This window comes from Triticum urartu, chromosome 6, assembly GCF_003073215.2.
Source record: "Triticum urartu cultivar G1812 chromosome 6, Tu2.1, whole genome shotgun sequence".
Classification (NCBI taxonomy): Eukaryota; Viridiplantae; Streptophyta; class Magnoliopsida; order Poales; family Poaceae; genus Triticum; species Triticum urartu.
This window is the reverse complement of record NC_053027.1, coordinates 569,944,243-569,964,152: the sequence shown is the minus strand read 5'-3', so window position 1 is coordinate 569,964,152 and position 19,910 is coordinate 569,944,243. Positions and strand designations below refer to the sequence as shown.

Below are 19,910 nucleotides of genomic sequence, written 5' to 3'. Positions count from 1 at the left end.
GGTCCACGGGTCATCGTCTCGGCGGTTATACCTTCGAAGGGGTGCATACTCGGAGCGGTTCGAGTTCGTCGAAGGAAGTAGTGGTACACGGGTCGTAGTGGAAGTAGAGGCTCACGACGTCTTGTCAAAAATCACGGCGGCGGTAGTCGTACACATGTCGTAGAGGAACTTGGTCTTGCGAAGAGGTACTTGACGGTAGTGGTACTTGACGCGTTCGAGGATCGTCATGTCATGGTACTTGGCAAAATCCTCGGAGAAGGTGCTTGACGGTTCGGGCACGTACGGTTCTTCGGAGACGGTAGTTTGTTCACGTTGTAGTCGGACTTGACGCAAAGTGCACTAGCTGTAGAGGTACACGACTCGCAGCCATCCAGGGTTGTGGTACTGGTACTTGACGTCCATGGAAAATTAGCAGCGAAGGCAACGGGTCTCAGGTCCTAGGTCGTGAACTCGAGGAGGTCAGCGGGAGCTGGGCCGGAGGAGCTGGCGAAGCTGGGCCTTGGCGAGGCCGGCATCGGACCGCTTGGTCCCTGGGTAAGCAGCAAGGGCGAGAACGCAGCCCAGGCGCGGTCGAGGCGGGCGTCCTCATGGCGCTCCTGATCCTGCTCGATGGAGAGGGCTGCGGGGGCGGCGCCTAGAGGTGTAGGGAAGCGACGGCGAGGACGAGGAAGCAGGGCAGCGCTGTGACTTGATGCGGCTCCGGTGAGAGAAGAACACAGTAGGAGGCGGCGATGGCTTGAGGCGCGATGCAAGGGCGACGACCACGGGACTTGCAGCGGCATCGGCGGGAACTTGGCGCGGCGGCATGGGCACGATGCAGAAGGGGCCCGAGCGAAGCTGCTCCATGGCGAGGCGACGGCGTAGGAGGAGGTCGGGCAGGGCTTGGCGCGCAGAGCTTGGCGGCGACCATGGCGCCATGGGGATCGGGCTGTGAGGCCATGGCGAAGGAGAGGCGAGCTCCTGGCGCTGGCTGCGGGGTGCTATGCGGGTGTGTGTGTGTGCGCGGCGGCGGTAGGAAACAGAGGAGGAGAGGGATCGAGGGAGGAGCGAGACGAGGGAGAGATCGATGTGCGGGGCTTCTCCCTGGCGGCGGTGGACGAACGAGGGAGTGAGGGGAGATGTGAGGGGATCGGGCTAGGTTAGAGGGTTAGGTGGGCCGGGGGAGTGGGCCTTGGAGCCGGCTAGGTTAGATGCAGCTGGGCCCAAATGGCCTGCTGGGCTCCCTTCTCTCCCTCTCTTGATTCTACTCTTAACAAAAACAAAGACAAAAAAATAGGAGAAAGGAAAAGAGAGAAGAGAAGGTTAGAGGAAGAATTTGGGCACGGGGATAATTTTCACGGACTCAAAAAAATGTGCACGGTCCGGGAAAATAGAAAAAGGTCAAGTTGAAAGATTAAATTCAAATTCCTTTGAATTTAATTCAAAAGGTTTGAACTAGGATAGGTTTTTCGAAGTGCCCAAAAATGTTGAGAAATTAGGTGGAGCTCCGGAAAATGATGAAAGGACAAGTGGCAAAGTTAGAGGCCAAGAGTTGAAATAATAAAAGGCATTGGGATTTTTGCAAGTGTGTTAAGGTAATTCCACATAATTGGAATAATTACTATAGCTCTCTAAATATCGAGAGGATAAGTTGTAAAGAGAATCACCATGTGAAATCCCTCGATTTAAATGGACCGAAGATCCATGCAATTATTTACTTGAGTTTTAAAATGGGTTGCAAGATGACATGATGCAATGCACAAGATGCAAGGATGAAATGCAACGAACCAAAACAAATCACACGACGAAATCCGGAAACCCTGGAAGGCATCTGAAGCTCCGGTCTTGGGGCGTTACAACACTCCACCACTACGAGAGGATCTCGTCCCGAGATCTAGAATGGCACCGGAGGGAAAGCGGAGGAGAAAGAGAATAGGTAAACTAAGTTGCTTCTTTGACAAACGAGTGAAACCACGAACCTTGAAAAAGGTTAAGCCATTTCGAGAAAAGAATACAACTGAGATGAACGAAGTTGAAAACACTCCGTTAGAAGAGAGGAAAGAAAAGAACATTGCGAAAAAAACTTGAGGTTGAAGGGCAAGATATATATTGAAAACACTCCGGTTAAAGAAGGGGATCAAGGAAGACCAAATTCAGGCAGCACTCCGGTTGAAAAGAAAAGGAATTGAATAATAACTTGAAAAGATGAGAAGATAGTTGATGAAATCACAATACACTGCCTCCGTAACTATTGAATGAATTGAAACTAGGGGTAAGAAAGATCTCGGACAGCACTCCGGTTTAAAAGAGATGAAAAACTTGGTAAAATGAAAGAGCTTGAGCAAAAAGGGACACAACACTCCGGTTAAAAGGATAAGCACGATCAAAACATGGTCCTGACAATCCGAGAAGATGGGTTGAGGAGAGCAACATCACAATGTCTCCGTAACGAAGGGAAACAAGATCTTGAGAGAGCACGGTTACAACAAATGCTAGAACGGAGTTGTTGGAAAAACCAACAACGAAAGAATAAGTTTGTAGTGGGCTTATGGAAAACATCTCAAAACTATGAGGTGAAATTCTGCCACTAACAGAAACGATATATTAGATTGATAACAACAAGGCGATGAGAAGCTTAATTCACCGGGAGGATAGATGAATAACTTGGGTCATTTATAAACAACATAGATAGCAACAAGCCATAGGGAAGGCTTTAGGTGAAATATAACCCAAGATAATTCCAATGACGAGATTGATGGATTTAAAATACCTCATTCATAACAACATGTGAGTTATGAAACATGAACTCAAATTATTAAGAATGACATAATACCACCTCCAATAATACGGAAGAAGAATTGCACTCCAGAAAGGAAGATGATGAAAGCTTGAGTTCCCCTGAACAGAATATTGATGAACACTTCGAGAAGAAATTAAATCCTTGATGAACCATCATGTAGAACCTTCATGAAGGACTCCGGTAAACAAAAGATAACGAAAAGAGAGAGAGAAGTTGAAAACACAAGGTGAAACCTTGTAATGATTTAGATGGATCACCGTGATAATTAAAGCTTGGAACTCCGGGAAAGAAAGATGAGCATTTGAAACCAAGAATAAGTATGATGAGCCACTCCGGAAAACAGGAATTGAATACACTCGATGAAACAAGAATAAGAATTACATTATGTTTATCCTTCACCAATTAAATTGATGACAACCAACGGATTCGACATATTACTTATTCTCGTAGACAAGATTAAGAGAGATATAACATAAACTTAATGGACCACCGGTAGGATTGAAACAACGAATGAATTGATATGATGAAGAAGGAAGAGAACACTTGAGTGAACCACCGTAAGAATTAAAAATGTACAAAGAAAAGATAAGGAAGACACCGGGAAGAATTAGCAAATGAATGAAGATGCTTGAGAGAATTTAAATGCCGGTATGATTTAGAGTATGAGAGCTGAAAGCTGGAATGAATAAATCTGGATTGGTGGCCTCCGGATAATCAAACTGAGAAGACTCTTGAATTGCTCCGGATAGGTGAAAAGAATGTTCACAAACGAAATAAATTATGAGATGATGTCATCAAGCTAGCACCATGAATCTTGAAGAGAAAGGATCACGATTGAGAGAGAAAAAATCTTCTTCGGTCTTCAAAATCCGAGAATGCCAACGAGAAACACCACCATGAATTATTTAGACACTCCGGAAAAATCAAAACGAAGAGGTTGAGCCAACGATGAAAAGAATTGTGAAAGATCTAGGAGAAAAACATTTGACTGGAGACAAATCATTCTTACGTCAAACTTTGACAAGAACTTTAAGGATATCTCCGGATAATAAGAAGAGTCAGGTAAGATCCTGGAAAAAGACCTGTGGGTTAGGGCCCACTTAAAAGAAACACCGTAGAACGATTTGAGGAGAGATTACACCGGTTGGATTAAATGGCTTGAATGAGATAACATCCTCGAAATAGCTGGAACGAAAGCAGAGTGGAAACACGAATCTTCGAGATATCTTGAGCACTCCGGAACAATTGAATAGCGAGAAATGAATGAATACGAGGAGCACCGGTATGAGAAGGTATTGAAAAGAGGAAAGGATATAATCAACACAACTTGACTTAAAACTACCCGAGAAGAAAGATAATGAATAATGATGAACTAGAAACTTCGTTAAAATCTTCATAAGAAACACCGGATAAGAATGGAGAGACTTCCATCGATAAAATGGATAGTTGAATAAGAAGTCTGAGTCCTTGAAGAAAACAAGGGAGGGAGGGTGAAAGATCGAGGATGTCGCCTAGAGGGGGGGTGAATAGGCGTTTTAAAATAATTACGGTTTAGGCTTGAACAAATGCGGAATAAACCTAGCGGTTAATTTGCCAAGCACAAAACCTAAAACAACTAGGCTCACCTATGTGCACCAACAACTTATGCTAAGAAAGATAAGCAACTATGTGATAGCAAGATATATGACAAGAAACAATATGGCTATCACAAAGTAAAGTGCATAAGTAAAGGGCTCGGGTAAGAGATAACCGAGGCACGAGGAGACGACGATGTATCCCGAAGTTCACACCCTTGCGGATGCTAATCTCCGTTTGGAGCGGTGTGGAGGCACAATGCTCCCCAAGAAGCCACTAGGGCCACCGTAATCTCCTCACGCCCTCGCACAATGCAAGATGCCGTGATTCCACTAAGGGACCCTTGAGGGCGGTCATCGAACCCGTACAAATGGCAACCCTTGGGGGCGGTCACCGAACCCGTACACTTTGGCAACCCTTGGGGGCGGTCACCGGTACCCGTCAAATTGCTCGGGGCGATGTCCACAACCTAATTGGAGACCCCGACGCTTGCCCGGAGCTTTACACCACAATGATTGAATTCCGAACACCAACAACCGTCTAGGGCGCCCAAGCACCCAAGAGGAACAAGCTCAAGGGTACCAAGCACCCAAGAGTAATAAGCTTCTCAACTTGTAACTTCCACGTATCACGTGGAGAACTCAAACCGATGCACCAAATGCAATGGCAAGGGCACACGGAGTGCCCAAGTCCTTCTCTCTCAAAACCCACCGAAGCAACTAATGCTAGGGAGGAAAATGAGAGGAAGAACAAGAAAGAGAACACCAAGAACTCCAAGATCTAGATCCAAGGGGTTCCCCTCACATAGAGGAGGAAGTGATTGGTGGAAATGTGGATCTAGATCTCCTCTCTCTTTTCCCTCAAAAACTAGCAAGAATCCATGGAGGGATTGAGAGTTAGCAAGCTCGAAGAAGGTCAACAATGGGGGAAGAACACGAGCTCAAAGGATAAGGTTCAATGGGAAGAAGACCCCCTTTTTATAGGAGGGGGAAAATCCAACCGTTATCCCCCACTCAGCCCCGCAGAGAGCGGTACTACCGCGGAGGCAGGGCGGTACTACCGCTCATAAGCGGTACTACCGCTCCCCCTCAGCGGTACTGCCGCGCCAGAAGAAAAGGGGCTGGGGCTGGGACCCAGAGCGGTACTACTGTGGAGGCAGGGCGGTACTACCGCTAATAAGCGGTACTACCGCCACTACTACAGCAGCAAGTGCCGCAAAACCCGACACGAGAAAAAGCGCACTCGAGTCGAGGCGGTAGGAGCACGGAGCCGCAACGGTACTACTGCTGAGACCATCAAGCGGTACTGCCGCTCCGAGGAGCGGTACTGCCGCTGTGACCCGCGGTACTACCGCTGCGGAGCGGTACTGCCGCTTGTGACTCCTCAGCGGTACTACCGCTGGGTACCACGGTACTACCGCTGGGACCCTGACAAAAACCACACCCAAGAAAATTAGAACTGCCATAACTTCTGCATATGAGCTCCGAATTGAGCAAACTCAAGCTTGTTGGAAACAAGACGACGAGTAGCATCAAAACAGCGACTGGTTATAGTAAGAAGAGGCAGGGGAGGTATGCCAACAAAATAGAGGAGAGAAACCTCCAACCGAGAAGAACCGGCAAAACCTCCAACATCGAAAACATCATAGAAGAAGCATGCGAACTCCGTTTTCGATGAACTCAAGCTTGTCATCAAGATGACCATAAGCTCTAAGACTCACAAAGAGAACCAAACAAGAACCAAGAAAGATGATGCAAGGATGCAATGGTTTGAGCTCTCTACGAACGATACGATCAAGCTACTCATCGAGAGCCCCCCTTGATAGTACGGCAATCGATCCTATAACCCGGTCTCCCAACTACCATCATGAGACCGGTAAAATAGAAAACCTATCAAGGGCAAACCTTTGCCTTGCACATGGTCCACTTGAGCTAGATGATGACGATCTTGACTCCCTCAAGTTGGACCACCTTTCTTGATTGGGTTGACTTGATGAAGACTAGTTGATTGCTCCCCCATACTCCACTATGGGTGAGCCACTCTTCCGCACATCTTCACAAGTCCATTGTCACCACAAAGGACGGCAAGCTTCAAGCATTTGATCTCTTCGTGATGCTCCACTTGAACTCGCACACGGCAATCTTGATGACGATCACCACTTGATGTCATCCTCTCCATGGGTTGAGAGATATCTTCCTCTTGACACAAGCCCATGAACATGTACCTAACCCCACGTAGAACTCTCACATAGACCATGGGTTAGTACACAAAGCACAATGGACAATGCTTACCAAACCATGGGATCACTTGATCCCTCTCGGTACATCTTCTATGCTTTGTGAGTTGATCAACTTGATTCACTCTTGACTTAGTCTTGATCAACCTTGAATCTTTCCAGCTCTCTTCGTTTGGATGATGTCTTGAAGGTAAACATGAATGATCACACAATCTTCTTCTTCAAGACATGCTTGCAATAAGCTCAACTCTCAAATGACCAATCTTTGGATAATTCCTTGAATAGCACCTTGGTCGACACAAACTTTTCTTGAAACCAACACATGTACTCCAAGAAAAGCCTATGGACAAAACCTTCAAATATAACTCAAGGCAACCATTAGTCCATAGAGATTGTCATCAATTTCCAAAACCAAACATGGGGGCACCGCATGTTCTTTCAGAGGGCGGGAAAAACAAAGGCAACTTGGAGATGGATGACACAAACAACGTTGAGAAGAACTGATACTTGATCTTGTGAATGTTGACAAAATTGGATCCACTTGAAGAGAAACACGCCGGTTAAAAGGATTGACAAAAACAATCTTGATTAACAAGGAGGATTAGTATTCGCATAGGAGTATGAGAACACCATTTGGGGAAGGTATGGAATCAACACTTGACATTGAAGCAACTCGAATACCACAACTCAAAACAAAACAAAGGATTGGCTTGCAGAATAAGCCGGAACAAACATATGATAGAGATTTCGTCCGAAGTTTTCGTGGTGGGGCCTACACGGGCTCGATCGTACAGCACCATCATGTACAAGGCAGTGCACATGACATACGAAGCGTCCTCGAGTCGGCATAGCCAAGGACTCTTTAAGACACAACGAGACCACTGTAAAACCGACCGTGAATAGGCGGACCACTAGACGTCGAACCCCAATTTCATATCATACATCTGTCCAGAAAGATAACCTAAGAGCTACTTGAATTCCCACTTAAAAACTCCCGAAACTTTTCTGGTTATGCAATCAGGTGTTGGGGATACAGGGGAAGCATAATATCTCACCCAAATCTAGCAAATCCTACATCCAGCTGTATCCATCCTTCAACACATAACCAAGAAACCTTCGGAAATCATCTACCTCAACCTTCGAAAAACATCCGTTATACAAGTTATGGCGATACTCCCGAACTCCCGCCCAGTACTGGGTGGCGTCGAGGTTATCTCACCAACGAACTGCATAAAAGAGATTTTGATGTTGGCATACTAAACTCAGGTATTCCAGAACTGCAACGATAAAATTATGACACAACACCTCTGAGCTCAACTCCCCGGGACACTGCCACAAAACCCCTACAGGAGGCACCAAGACAATGTTCTCATCACAAAACCATTCGGAACGATTCCAAGATACCCGCGTGATCCTAAATTTTTTTAGTGAAATTTGAGAAGAGAAGAGAAAACTCTACGTCAGGATGCCTTACCAGAGCGATGAGGAGACTGGGAAGTAAAAAGAATTCCTAAACTCTCCGATATATAGTTCCTAATTGACTCAAAACATTCTTTTCTAGACACAACTCGGCCACTAAAAACGATCAAGCAATGGGGCTCCTAAGGTCGGGGAAGGCTCTGATTACCAACTTGTAACACCCTCGATGGGACTATATCTCCCACGTGTCGAGGCACGACTTAGAGGCATAATCACATTGAAGGCATATGTCGCAAGTGAGGTAATCTTCACACAACCCATGTAATACATAATGGAAAGAGATACATAGTTGGCTTACAATCGCCACTTCACACAATTACATGAATAAACATTACATCAATCAAATACACTCATGGTCCGACTACAGAACCAAAATAAAAGAAGAACCCCAAATGCGACACGGTCCCCGATCGACCCCAACTGGGCTCCACTACTGATCAACTAGAACGAAACAACATAAAGAACACGATCTTCATCGAGCTCCTCCTGAGCTTGGTTGCGTCATCTGCACGGACTCATCGGCACTGCAAACTGGTTTTGGAAGTATCTGTGAGCCACAGGGACTCAGCAATCTCGCACCCTCGCGATCAAGACTATTTAAGCTATGGGTAACGTAAAGGTATGAGATGGAGCTGCAGCAAGCGACTAGCATATATGGTGGCTAACATACGCAAATGAGAGCGAGAAGAGAAAGCAAAGCACGGTCGATAAAAGTATGATCAAGAAGTGATCCTATAATGACCTACGTCAAGCATAACTCCAACAACCGTGTTCACTTCCCGGACTCCGCCGAAAGAGACCATCACGGTTACACACGCTGTTGATTCATTTTAATTAAGGTAACTTCAGGTTTTCTACAACCGGACGTTAACAAATTCCCATCTGCCCATAACCGCGGGCACGGCTTTCGAAAGTTCAAATCCCTGCAGGGGTGTCCCAACTTAGCCCATCACAAGCTCTCACGGTCAACGAAGGAATAGACCTCCACCCGAGACGTTCCGATCAGACTCGGTATCCCGGTACAACAAGACATTTCGACAGGGTAAAACTAAACCAGCAACACGCCCGATGTGCCGACATCCTGATGGGAGCTACACATATCTCGTTCTCAGGGCAACACCGGATAAGCAATCCGTACAACTAAAACCAGCCCTCGAGTTTCCCCGAGGTGGCGCTGCAAGGGGCTCTAGTTTGGACCAACGCTTAGACAAGCACTGGCCCGGGAGGGTTAAAATAAGATGACCCTCGGGATGCGCGACTCCCAAGGGAAAAAAGGGCTAGGTGGCAAATGGTAAAACCAATGTTGGGCATTGCTGGAAAAGCTTTACTTAAGGCGAACTGTCAAGGGGTTCCCATTATAGCCCAACCGCGTAGGACGCAAAATCCGGGAACATAACACCGATATGACGGAAACTAGGGCGGCAAGAGTGGAACAAAACACCAGGCATAAGGCCGAGCCTTCCACCCTTTACCAAGTATATAGATGCATTAATTAAATAAGATATATTGTGATATCCCAACAAGTAAACATGTTCCAACAAGGAACAACATCTCCATGTTCCAACAAGGAACAAACTTCAATCTTCATGCAACTAACAACGCTATAAGAGGGGCTGAGCAAAGCGGTAACATAGCAACAACGGTTTGCTAGGACAAGGTGGGTTAGAGGTTTGAACATGGCAATTTGGGAGGCTGACAAGCAAATGGTAGGCATCGTAGCATGGCATAGCAGAGCGAGCAAACTAGCATAGCAAAGATAGTAGTGATTTCGAGGGTATGATCATCTTGCCTGAAATCCCGCAAGGAAGAAGAACGAGTCCATGAAGAAGACAAACGGACGTAGTCGAACGGGTCCTCACAAACTCGACGTTAACGGAACCAACCCGAAGAAGCAACACCGGAAAGAAGCAAACAATCATGGTAAACAACCACCACATATACATGGCATGATGCACAAACAAGTATGATGCATGTCCGTTTTAATGATACATGTCATGGCAAAGTGCACAAACAATCCTACAAATTAAGTGGAGCTCAATATGCATCGGGATGCATATTGACAAAACACCACATCAATTATTTAGTTCTCTCTCGTTTATGTACCCAACAATATTAATGTTGGTTAAGATGGCAAGAGTGAAACATAACAAAACTATACCATTTAAACAATTTAAATGGGGCCGGATATAACAAACAACAAATCTGGTAAATCCCCATATGCCTTAGTAATTTAATGCAATAACAATTTAAATATTTTAATAGTTGTTATCATGATGCAGATGACATGAACAAGCTTGTGCAATTTTTATTAAAACTTGACAAGAGCATTATTATGAAGCATTTGACATCGTGGTGGAAAGGAAAAGGGTGCCACGACGACGAATCCAAAAATGAGGCCAGACAACATATCGGTTCTCCGGTAGCCCACGGGGATACCGGTGCAAAAGGAAGTGACGGGAGCGTGTCATGCAAGGATGATCGGGTGCTCCCAATTACCGGGTTCCCACATGTCGGTGGCAAGGAGAAAGAGGGGCAACGTGCACCGAACAACTCCGACACGGAGCAAACACGAGCATTTCATACAACATATGCATTCGGTCCACGGGTCATCGTCTCGGCGGTTATACCTTCGAAGGGGTGCATACTCGGAGCGGTTCGAGTTCGTCGAAGGAAGTAGTGGTACACGGGTCGTAGTGGAAGTAGAGGCTCACGACGTCTTGTCAAAAATCACGGCGGCGGTAGTCGTACACATGTCGTAGAGGAACTTGGTCTTGCGAAGAGGTACTTGACGGTAGTGGTACTTGACGCGTTCGAGGATCGTCATGTCATGGTACTTGGCAAAATCCTCGGAGAAGGTGCTTGACGGTCCGGGTACGTACGGTTCTTCGGAGAGGGTAGTTTGTTCACGTTTAGTCGGACTTGACGCAAAGAGCACTAGCTGTAGAGGTACACGACTCGCAGCCATCCAGGGTCGTGGTACTGGTACTTGACGTCCACGGAAAATTAGCAGCGAAGGCGACGGGTCTCAAGTCCTAGGTCGTGAACTTGAGGAGGTCAGCGGGAGCTGGGCCGGAGGAGCTGGCGAAGCTGGGCCTTGGCGAGGCCGGCATCGGACCGCTTGGTCCCTGGGTAAGCAGCAAGGGCGAGAACGCAGCCCAGGCGCGGTCGAGGCGGGCGTCCTCATGGCGCTCCTGATCCTGCTCGATGGAGAGGGCTGCGGGGGCGGCGCCTAGAGGTGTAGGGAAGCAACGGTGAGGACGAGGAAGCAGGGCAGCGCTGTGACTTGATGCGGCTCCGGTGAGAGAAGAACACAGTAGGAGGCGGCGATGGCTTGAGGCGCGATGCAAGGGCGACGACCACGGGACTTGCAGCGGCATCGGCGGGAACTTGGCGTGGCAGCATGGGCACGATGCAGAAGGGGCCCGAGCGAAGCTGCTCCATGGCGAGGCGACAGCGTAGGAGGAGGTCGGCAGGGCTTGGCGCGCAGAGCTTGGCGGCGACCATGGCGCCATGGGGATCGGGCTGTGAGGCCATGGCGAAGGAGAGGCGAGCTCCTGGCGCTGGCTGCGGGGTGCTATGCGGGTGTGTGTGTGTGCGCGGCGGCGGTAGGAAACAGAGGAGGAGAGGGATCGAGGGAGGAGCGAGACGAGGGAGAGATCGATGTGCGGGGCTTCTCCCTGTCGGCGGTGGACGAACGAGGGAGTGAGGGGAGATGCGAGGGGATCGGGCTAGGATAGAGGGTTAGGTGGGCCGGGGGAGTGGGCCTTGGAGCCGGCTAGGTTAGATGCAGCTGGGCCCAAATGGCCTGCTGGGCTCCCTTCTCTCCCTCTCTTGATTCTACTCTTAACAAAAACAGAGACAAAAAAATAGGAGAAAGGAAAAGAGAGAAGAGAAGGTTAGAGGAAGAATTTTGGCACGGGGATAATTTTCACAGACTCAGAAAAATGTGCACGGTCCGGGAAAATAGAAAAAGGTCAAGTTGAAAGATTAAATTCAAATTCCTTTGAATTTAATTCAAAAGGTTTGAACTAGGATAGGTTTTTCGAAGTGCCCAAAAATGTTGAGAAATTAGGTGGAGCTCCGGAAAATGATGAAAGGACAAGTGGCAAAGTTAGAGGCCAAGAGTTGAAATAATAAAAGGCATTGGGATTTTTGCAAGTGTGTTAAGGTAATTCCACATAATTGGAATAATTACTATAGCTCTCTAAATATCGAGAGGATAAGTTGTAAAGAGAATCACCATGTGAAATCCCTCGATTTAAATGGACCGAAGATCCATGCAATTTATTTAGTTGAGTTTTAAAATGGGTTGCAAGATGACATGATGCAATGCACAAGATGCAAGGATGAAATGCAACGAACCAAAACAAATCACACGACGAAATCCGGAAACCCTGGAAGGCATCTGAAGCTCCGGTCTTGGGGCGTTACAGTGATGCTCCAGCTGATGCAGCTTCAATGACTTTTAGATCTCGTCTCAAGTGGCGAGTGGCTATTCCAGTCTTCAAAGCCTTGTATGGCGAGGGTGTTTACAGGTGTCGCTTTTCTTTGTTGTTGGTTCAGTGCTATTTTTAATATCCGGCGGACGGCGTACAATCAGGGAAAGAAGACCAGTATGCTTTTTAATGTAATTTTTTTATTTACTGGTCGTTCTACGTTCAGTTGTCTATCCATTTCACTGGTCTTTGTTTTCCTCGATGATAATCAGATCTAAGATGCCCTTTGGGTGTTCTTATTAGAAAGAAAAAAAAAGAAACGGCCAAGATTACGGCGCCGCCGTGGGCGCAAACGAGCCGCCCAAGTCACCTATGTCGACGTGCGTGCTCCAGCTAGCTTCGTACTTCCAGCCGAAGTCAGAAACGCTAGCTTCTTTGGCCGCCCGGCTCCGTGCTTCTGCGGCCGAGCGCATGGTGTCGTCGGCATGCCGCGAGCTAGGACCTGCTCGTCGCGGCCGAGCTCTGGCGCCACCGTGGGCCGTCGGCGGAGGGTGGAGCTGGGTTCCGACTCCCAGGTCCCATTTTTTTTTCAACTTTTTTAGCAGGACATCCTCTGTATGTGTTCTGAACCTGCAAACAAGTCTGTACGTTCTGAACCTGCAAGCAGCTCTGTTTGCTCTGTTTTTCAGGTACATGCTCTGTTTTCAGCGCGACAAAAATTCAGCATGTTCCATGCATTTCAAAATTTACTTCAGGAGTAGACAAATTCAGAACATTACCACCCTCAAAAAGAAAAAAGAAACACTCAGAACATGTGGGGGCGACCATTTTGCTCTTTTCGCATTTGGCTGTACAGTGTTGTCCTTACGGCCCAATGTACAGTGAAGACTCAATCGATATACTTCATGTTTAAACCTTCCTTAATTTACCCGCAACAAAAGATCATGCCTTAATGATGCCATACATTATTTCCTCGGGCATTTGATTTTCCAACGACCAAAGATCAAACGCTGCATCTAAAAATTGGTGTGTACCGACGGGCGCGGCCGTACAATATCTCATCCTCAGTTGTTTCACTTCTGCATCTTCTTAACAACTTGTTACAGTATGTTCTTCAAATTCCGCTAAATGAATGCATCTCTAGTGAGCAGTGGCAATTCTTGTGCAAATAGCAAGAGGAAATGTATATATGTTGCACATTCTTAGGCTAAACCCTGTTATTAATAACAGAGCTCATGTATTCTAGGATGCGTCACATGATATTCAAGCCACTTGCCTGAGTTTACCACTGCACTGCACATGACACAGCCATGGTTCCACAGGTGGACAGCAGGATACCATCAGATGGATTAACGGCTATGAACAAATAGAATAAATAAACAGTGATGCTCTGAATTACATTGCAAGTTAAAAGAGACAAGGATAGGAAAAGAAGAACTACGGGTGGAAGCACATTATTTGAGCAGCGCACAAGCGCAATGAGGATGAATCCCGACTTATGCCGATCGATGAGAACGCAAAGGCGTGCTGTGGTCGAAACCCGTACAAAGGCCTGTGCAGCACCTGAAAGGGAACAGAAGAATTCACTTTAGACAACAAATTCTATACATCATCGTATCTACTAGAACTGATCGACATGGATATATCTAGCATATATATGTATGTATAATATCTTGCCTCGCTAGCTTCAAGTCTATACATACCAAGAGATTCATAGGTGTCAGCAAGCGTGTGGAAAAATGTGTATAGTTATTATGTGTTACCTACCTATGAGGATTGTGGTGGAGGGCGAATATGGAAGACACAGCGCCACTGAACATCACCACTTATAGGTAGCAACCCGATTGGGCAGCCCCTAGAGTTCCCGAGATTGCAGTGGGCCATGAGCAGCCAAACGAAGGTGAGGAACTCCCCTCCTCTGGCCAGCTGCGCCGCATGCATCTCCGGCCGTGACTTGCTGGCGGCATGGAGGAGGAACCCTACCCATGCATCTCGGATTTCCAACAGATGTGCTTCTGTACACACCTTCGGGGGCACCGGAAAACGGCAATCGATCAAGAACCCAACCGCCTTAGGCATGATGTTAGTGATGTCAGTATTAGTTCCCACGCTAAACAATCTGTGAAGGATGTATGCTAGGTCACTTTGGTTGGAACTGTTTTGGACCGACAGCATTTCATGGTGCGTGGCACAAAGGTAAACCATGTAGTTGGATATCGTCCGGCACACGCGGTCCAAACCACCGTCCACAGTAGCGGTGGGAGCATACCTGCTCAGCATTACCTCCGTGTATATATGGAGGACGAGAACGGGGAAATGAAAATCCGCCTCGGGAACCCGCAGTGACCTTTGAAGCAGTGGAGCAAGATTTGGCCATTGTGGGAGCATGCTTGATTCATCTGTAGACTGATACTGCTTAATCCTCTCCACAATGCATCTCATGACCTTCTCGTCGACCCCCACGAACTTGGTGTCCAACAGCTTACTGACCCAGAGCTTCTGCTTTCGCCCGCATACTGCATTCACCAATCTTCTGACCACCGCCATCACTTTACTTGACTGCTGGTCGCACTGTCCCAGGTAGTTCAACAGGCTGTACTGACCCATGGATTTTGACCACAGCACCCTTTTCCTCTGCCAGCTAATGCTGATGGAGGAAAGGAAGCTGCAGTGCCGCGTCTTTAGCCATGCCCAAATCCATGGTGACACCATGGCGGTAAATACCGCAAAAAACTCCAGAGAGAAACCGCCGATAAACAGTACATAGGTGATTGCAGTGTCAACGGTATTGTATCTCTCCTTGTTTCTTACAGAGAAGAGCACAAAAGCAGCTAAGAAGGAAATATCTGAGAGACACCGAAGTATGATGCCACCCCATGTTCGAAGCACCTGCGCCTTGGTATAGATGTCGTCGAACATCAGCCCGAGTTCAATCTCCATGGTCTCAAATAACTTGCCTGCATAGTCTGGAAGTAGTAGATCTGAATTCATGCTGAGATCTGTTCCCAAAGGACTGTAACTAGAAAAAATCCAACGGACCTCTTTTATGGAAAACAAAGCCTTGGAAACAAGGCCAGAATAGGAAGAAGTAGAACCCACATGGATCTTGTCTAAATCTGTCAGATATTGTGGGATAGGGAACTCTGCGATGTTTATGAGGCTGCCACAACACAAAGCCCATGTCCTCTCCCCATACTTGATCATTCCCGAAACAAACAGGAGGATGGTTGGAAGAAGAAGCTCCTGTATATTCAGACCATTGGTCGATTTCCAAAAGATGTACAGGGTGAGGGAGACTTGGACAACAAGGTTCAACAAGTGCCTCAGCCAGAGGCTGATGTCCTCAATGGCGAAAGCAGTGACGGTATCTTGTCCGCCGAGATGTATGAGGAGGAAGGGTGCCCAAAGAAAAGCCAGGTGATGATGATTTTCCGTGGTGGCATCCAGGTGCACGCGAGAGATGAGGCCTAGGACATAAACAGCTACCATGTCTGCTCCCACATAAGCTAGCCAGATTGAAAATCTGAGGGCGCTGTTAGTGATACGCCGCCGGAGGCCACCAACAAAGAAAAGAAAAAGCTGCATTGTGAAGCTAAGAAGCACCAATAGCCGGATCTCCCACTCATTGAACAGGTGCCCCGAGCTTTTCATTGCCAAGTGGTTTTCCTGTGTCATTGATTCCCCTACCTAGTATTGTAATAAAATACATATATCAGTGTGGCTTTTGTGTAGGAGTATGTGCTAGTAGTAGTAGTAATAATAAGTTAACCTTTGCAAATAAACAATAACCTGCCATGATATGTGTTACAGTTCCCTCTTTTGCTACTTTTAAAGTGTACACATGCATGCAGCCCACATTAAAAAATATAGAGACATATCAATTCACATGAGCCTAAGACTTGCTTAATTTACATGTGGCTAAAATTCTGCAAGAACATGTTTATCTAATCAGATTAATTATAACAGCTAGGATATATAATATATTATTGTATTATCGTATCTATTCACATAAGTGGGGTGTAACGAAAAAGTCTCAAATTTTGTTCATCTGCGGGAATTAGTACTACATGCTACTGTTCGTACTCTATTCCCAAAACTAGAAGAACAAAGCGAGAAGAATGATCGATGCAAGAGTACAGCTATATTGCACATAAGTAGATATACTAGTCCAAGATATTTTATTTACAAACTAGGAACACAGTCATTGAACATAGATAGAGAACTGATCAAAAATATTTTCGCATACCTCGGAATGAATTGGCTCTTTGAGACAGCGATATGCCGCAAGATTTGTCTATCTCATTGTGGTATACCTTAAGCTCTGATATACAGAGAGCTAGCTATAGCCCATCATCTCACTCTCTCTCTCTCTCTATATATATATATGTTCCTTTCTTGTACACAAGGCCAAAGGAGCAGAGGAGTAAAGAAGCATTCCACGTGCCTGTATTATACGTTTCTTGTGCAAAATGTAAGAGCAAAGGGGAAAGACATGGGTTAGCATATCTCCTTTCGTCAGCTACCCACAAGCTTAAGGGGAGATGCCAAAGCAAGCAAAGAGAAATATACTCCTTAATTACCCCTCCGACATTCTTAACCTCTGCTCTTTTACATCAGTAAGTAGCTACAAGCAACCATGCGAAATTAAATTATAGCAAGAGAATGTTATTACTTATACATGAAGAACACAGCATATACTACACATAGCTAATAGCTTCCTCACATCAGACAGGCACAACACCGAGGCCTTCAGAGTACCGAGTTTGATGGCAGCAGGAGTCAAAACTCACCCAGAACGTGAAGAGCAGCTCCCGGAGGTCGCCGCCGCTGGTACCGGCAGGGGCGGCAGCGGCGCGAGGCGCAGGAACAACATTATCTTGTCCCCGTCGCGGTGGGACCTGACGCCCCCGGCCGGCGAGGGTCCTGGCTGAGCCGCCGGGGAAGAACACGGGGCGTCCAGGTCTCGAGGATCCGGTCGGTGAGGAGGGTAGCGCCCCCGCGCCGCCCACGAAGTAGACGCCCATGAAGCGGAGGGGTCGTGGGGAGGCAGAGGAGGAGGAGGCGCTTGGAGCGTCGACAGCAGCTCCATCGCCGGCGGGCGGCGGCGGTGGCGACGCGCAGCCTCGACACAACAAACAAGCCAAGTAGTTCGGGGGAGTCGTGCCTTTTTTTTTCAAGAAAACTTCCCATGATCATCGACTGTCAAGATAGTATGAAGAACACTAGTAGAAGTAAAATTACATCCAGACTCATAGACTATCTAGCAACGACTACAAGCACTGGAGTGAACCGAAGGCGCGCCGCCGTCATCACCCCTTCCTCACCGTAGTCGGGCAAACATTGTTGTAGTAGAGGAAGTCGTCGTGCTTACGGTGTGGCTCTTTAATTTTGCCACGTACTCCCTCCATCCCATAATATAGGAGCATCAAAAAAATTAATGACAACTTAAATCTATCTGCTAAGCAAAAATGCAACGAGTCATATGAAAAAACGCACATAGACCATGCTATTTTTTTTCTAGATTTGATGTTTTATATGGTTGCAACGAGATCGGTGGCGAGATGGTCGTAAGGAAGCACAAAGCAAATCCGAAGGTGCATGCACAAATTATATTCCCTTCGTCCAAAATTACTTGTCGCACAAATGAAGTACATGAATTAAGCTTAAAGTGAGGTGCGCTTTATGCGGCGGCATGGCAATGCAACGTGCACAACGAACAGAGCCAAGCAGGTGTGTTACCAATTAACCATGTCGGTTTCTCGGTGAAATATCTTCAAATTGTGAGGCTGAAAGATTTGCCGTGATTGCTCCTCTTGATTACTGTCGTTGGTCTAATTTTACCATGGAGGGGTGTCAATATAATGATAGACGTGACAAACTATCATATTTGTGGTTAGATTTGCGGAAAAAGTACGTAATCCCTTTTTTCTTGCAAAAAATTGCATATTGCGTAATTCATTTGCAGCGGTCGATTTGCCCTGTTTGATCACTTTTCTGCGTGGCCTACTCGTCAGGAGCTGTCTTGGCAAAAAAACACCACGTGCACATGTTGACTATTTCTTATTCCTTCTCCTCTCCCCCCTCTCAACATTGTATCAAACACGTTGTGTGCACTTGGAGGACCTTTGTTTTCACATTTTCTAATTTAGGCAATGTTCTCACAAGGAATTTTATTCACCATGTTGTCCAGAAGGAGCTATTCTAGGAATTCTCTTTCTGAGAGCATCTCCAATAGGTGCCGGTCGCGCCGTGCGCAAAAAACACATATGCCGCGCATGCATCGCCTGGTTTGGCGCGGCGCGCGGCGCTGGTTCCAGCAGCCGCACTAAAATGCAGCGTGCGGGCGCCGCTCTAGCAGGGCGCAAAAATGCAGCGCGCGCGACGCGCACAAACAACATATACATTCAAAAACAAAAGCAAAAAAGTCAAAAACAAACAAAAATAAATAGTTCAATTTCGTTTATTACAACTCAAACAAACAGTTTATCGTTCAATACAACAAATAGTGCAATTAAACACAACAAATAGTTCAACAATACAATAACGAACGCACAGATCATTATGCTCTTTGTCGTCCATTCCATGCCCATCACTCCTCAATGAGATCCTTCTAAAGATCATTATGCGCTGCGGGACGTCGAATGGCATGATAGGAGGCAACAATACGGGCCACCCTTTCAGCCTTCCGTCGCACTCGCACCGGATGTCCCAAGAGCTCATACTGAGAGTAGTCTACATCTTGGCCACGCTCATTCTCGATGATCATGTTGTGCATGATCACACAAGCGTGCATTATGTACCAAAGCATCTTCTGATCCCAAAATCTAGCCGGTCCTCTCACAATAGCAAATTGGGCTTGCAAAATCCCAAAAGCTCTCTCCACATCTTTTCTAGCCGCCGCCTGAGCATTGTGGAAATCAAGATTTTTCTTACCTTCTGGCTTTTTCAACGGCTTGACAAAGGTTTGCCACTTTGGATAGATGCCATCCGCTAGATAATAGCCATAGTTGTATGTACAGCCATTTGCTACAAACTGCACCGGTGGCAACTCCCCATTTGCAATCTTACTCATCAGTGGTGACCGGTTGACAACATTGATGTCATTCAAAGATCCAGGCATTCCAAAGAATGCATGCCAAATCCAAGTCTCTTGATCGGCCACCGCTTCAAGGATTTAGTGGAACCCTTTTTTTGGCCGTGAAATTGCCCATGCCATGCCTTTGGACAATTCTTCCAACTCCAATACATGCAATCTATTGAGCCAAGCATGCCAGGAAAGCCGCGAGATTTGTTCATCGCCAAAAGCCTTGCGACGTCTTCACCGGTGGGAGATCTCAAATACTCCTCGCCAAACACTTGCACAATTCCGACTGCGAAGTGCTTGACACACATGATAGCTTGGCTC

General features: G+C 46.7%; 1 protein-coding gene across 1 annotated transcript; it reads right to left on the bottom strand.

Annotated features, from left to right (window-relative positions):
- Positions 1-13,545: 13,545 nt before the first annotated feature.
- Positions 13,546-16,195, bottom strand: LOC125513112. The gene is made up of 2 exons (XM_048678155.1): positions 14,273-16,195; positions 13,546-14,068 (listed from the first exon to the last, which is right to left on the bottom strand). Exon 1 carries the CDS (start codon positions 16,178-16,180, stop codon positions 14,273-14,275), a length of 1,908 nt encoding a protein of 635 aa, XP_048534112.1. The 5' UTR covers positions 16,181-16,195; the 3' UTR covers positions 13,546-14,068.
- Between the last annotated feature and the right edge of the window lie 3,715 nt (positions 16,196-19,910).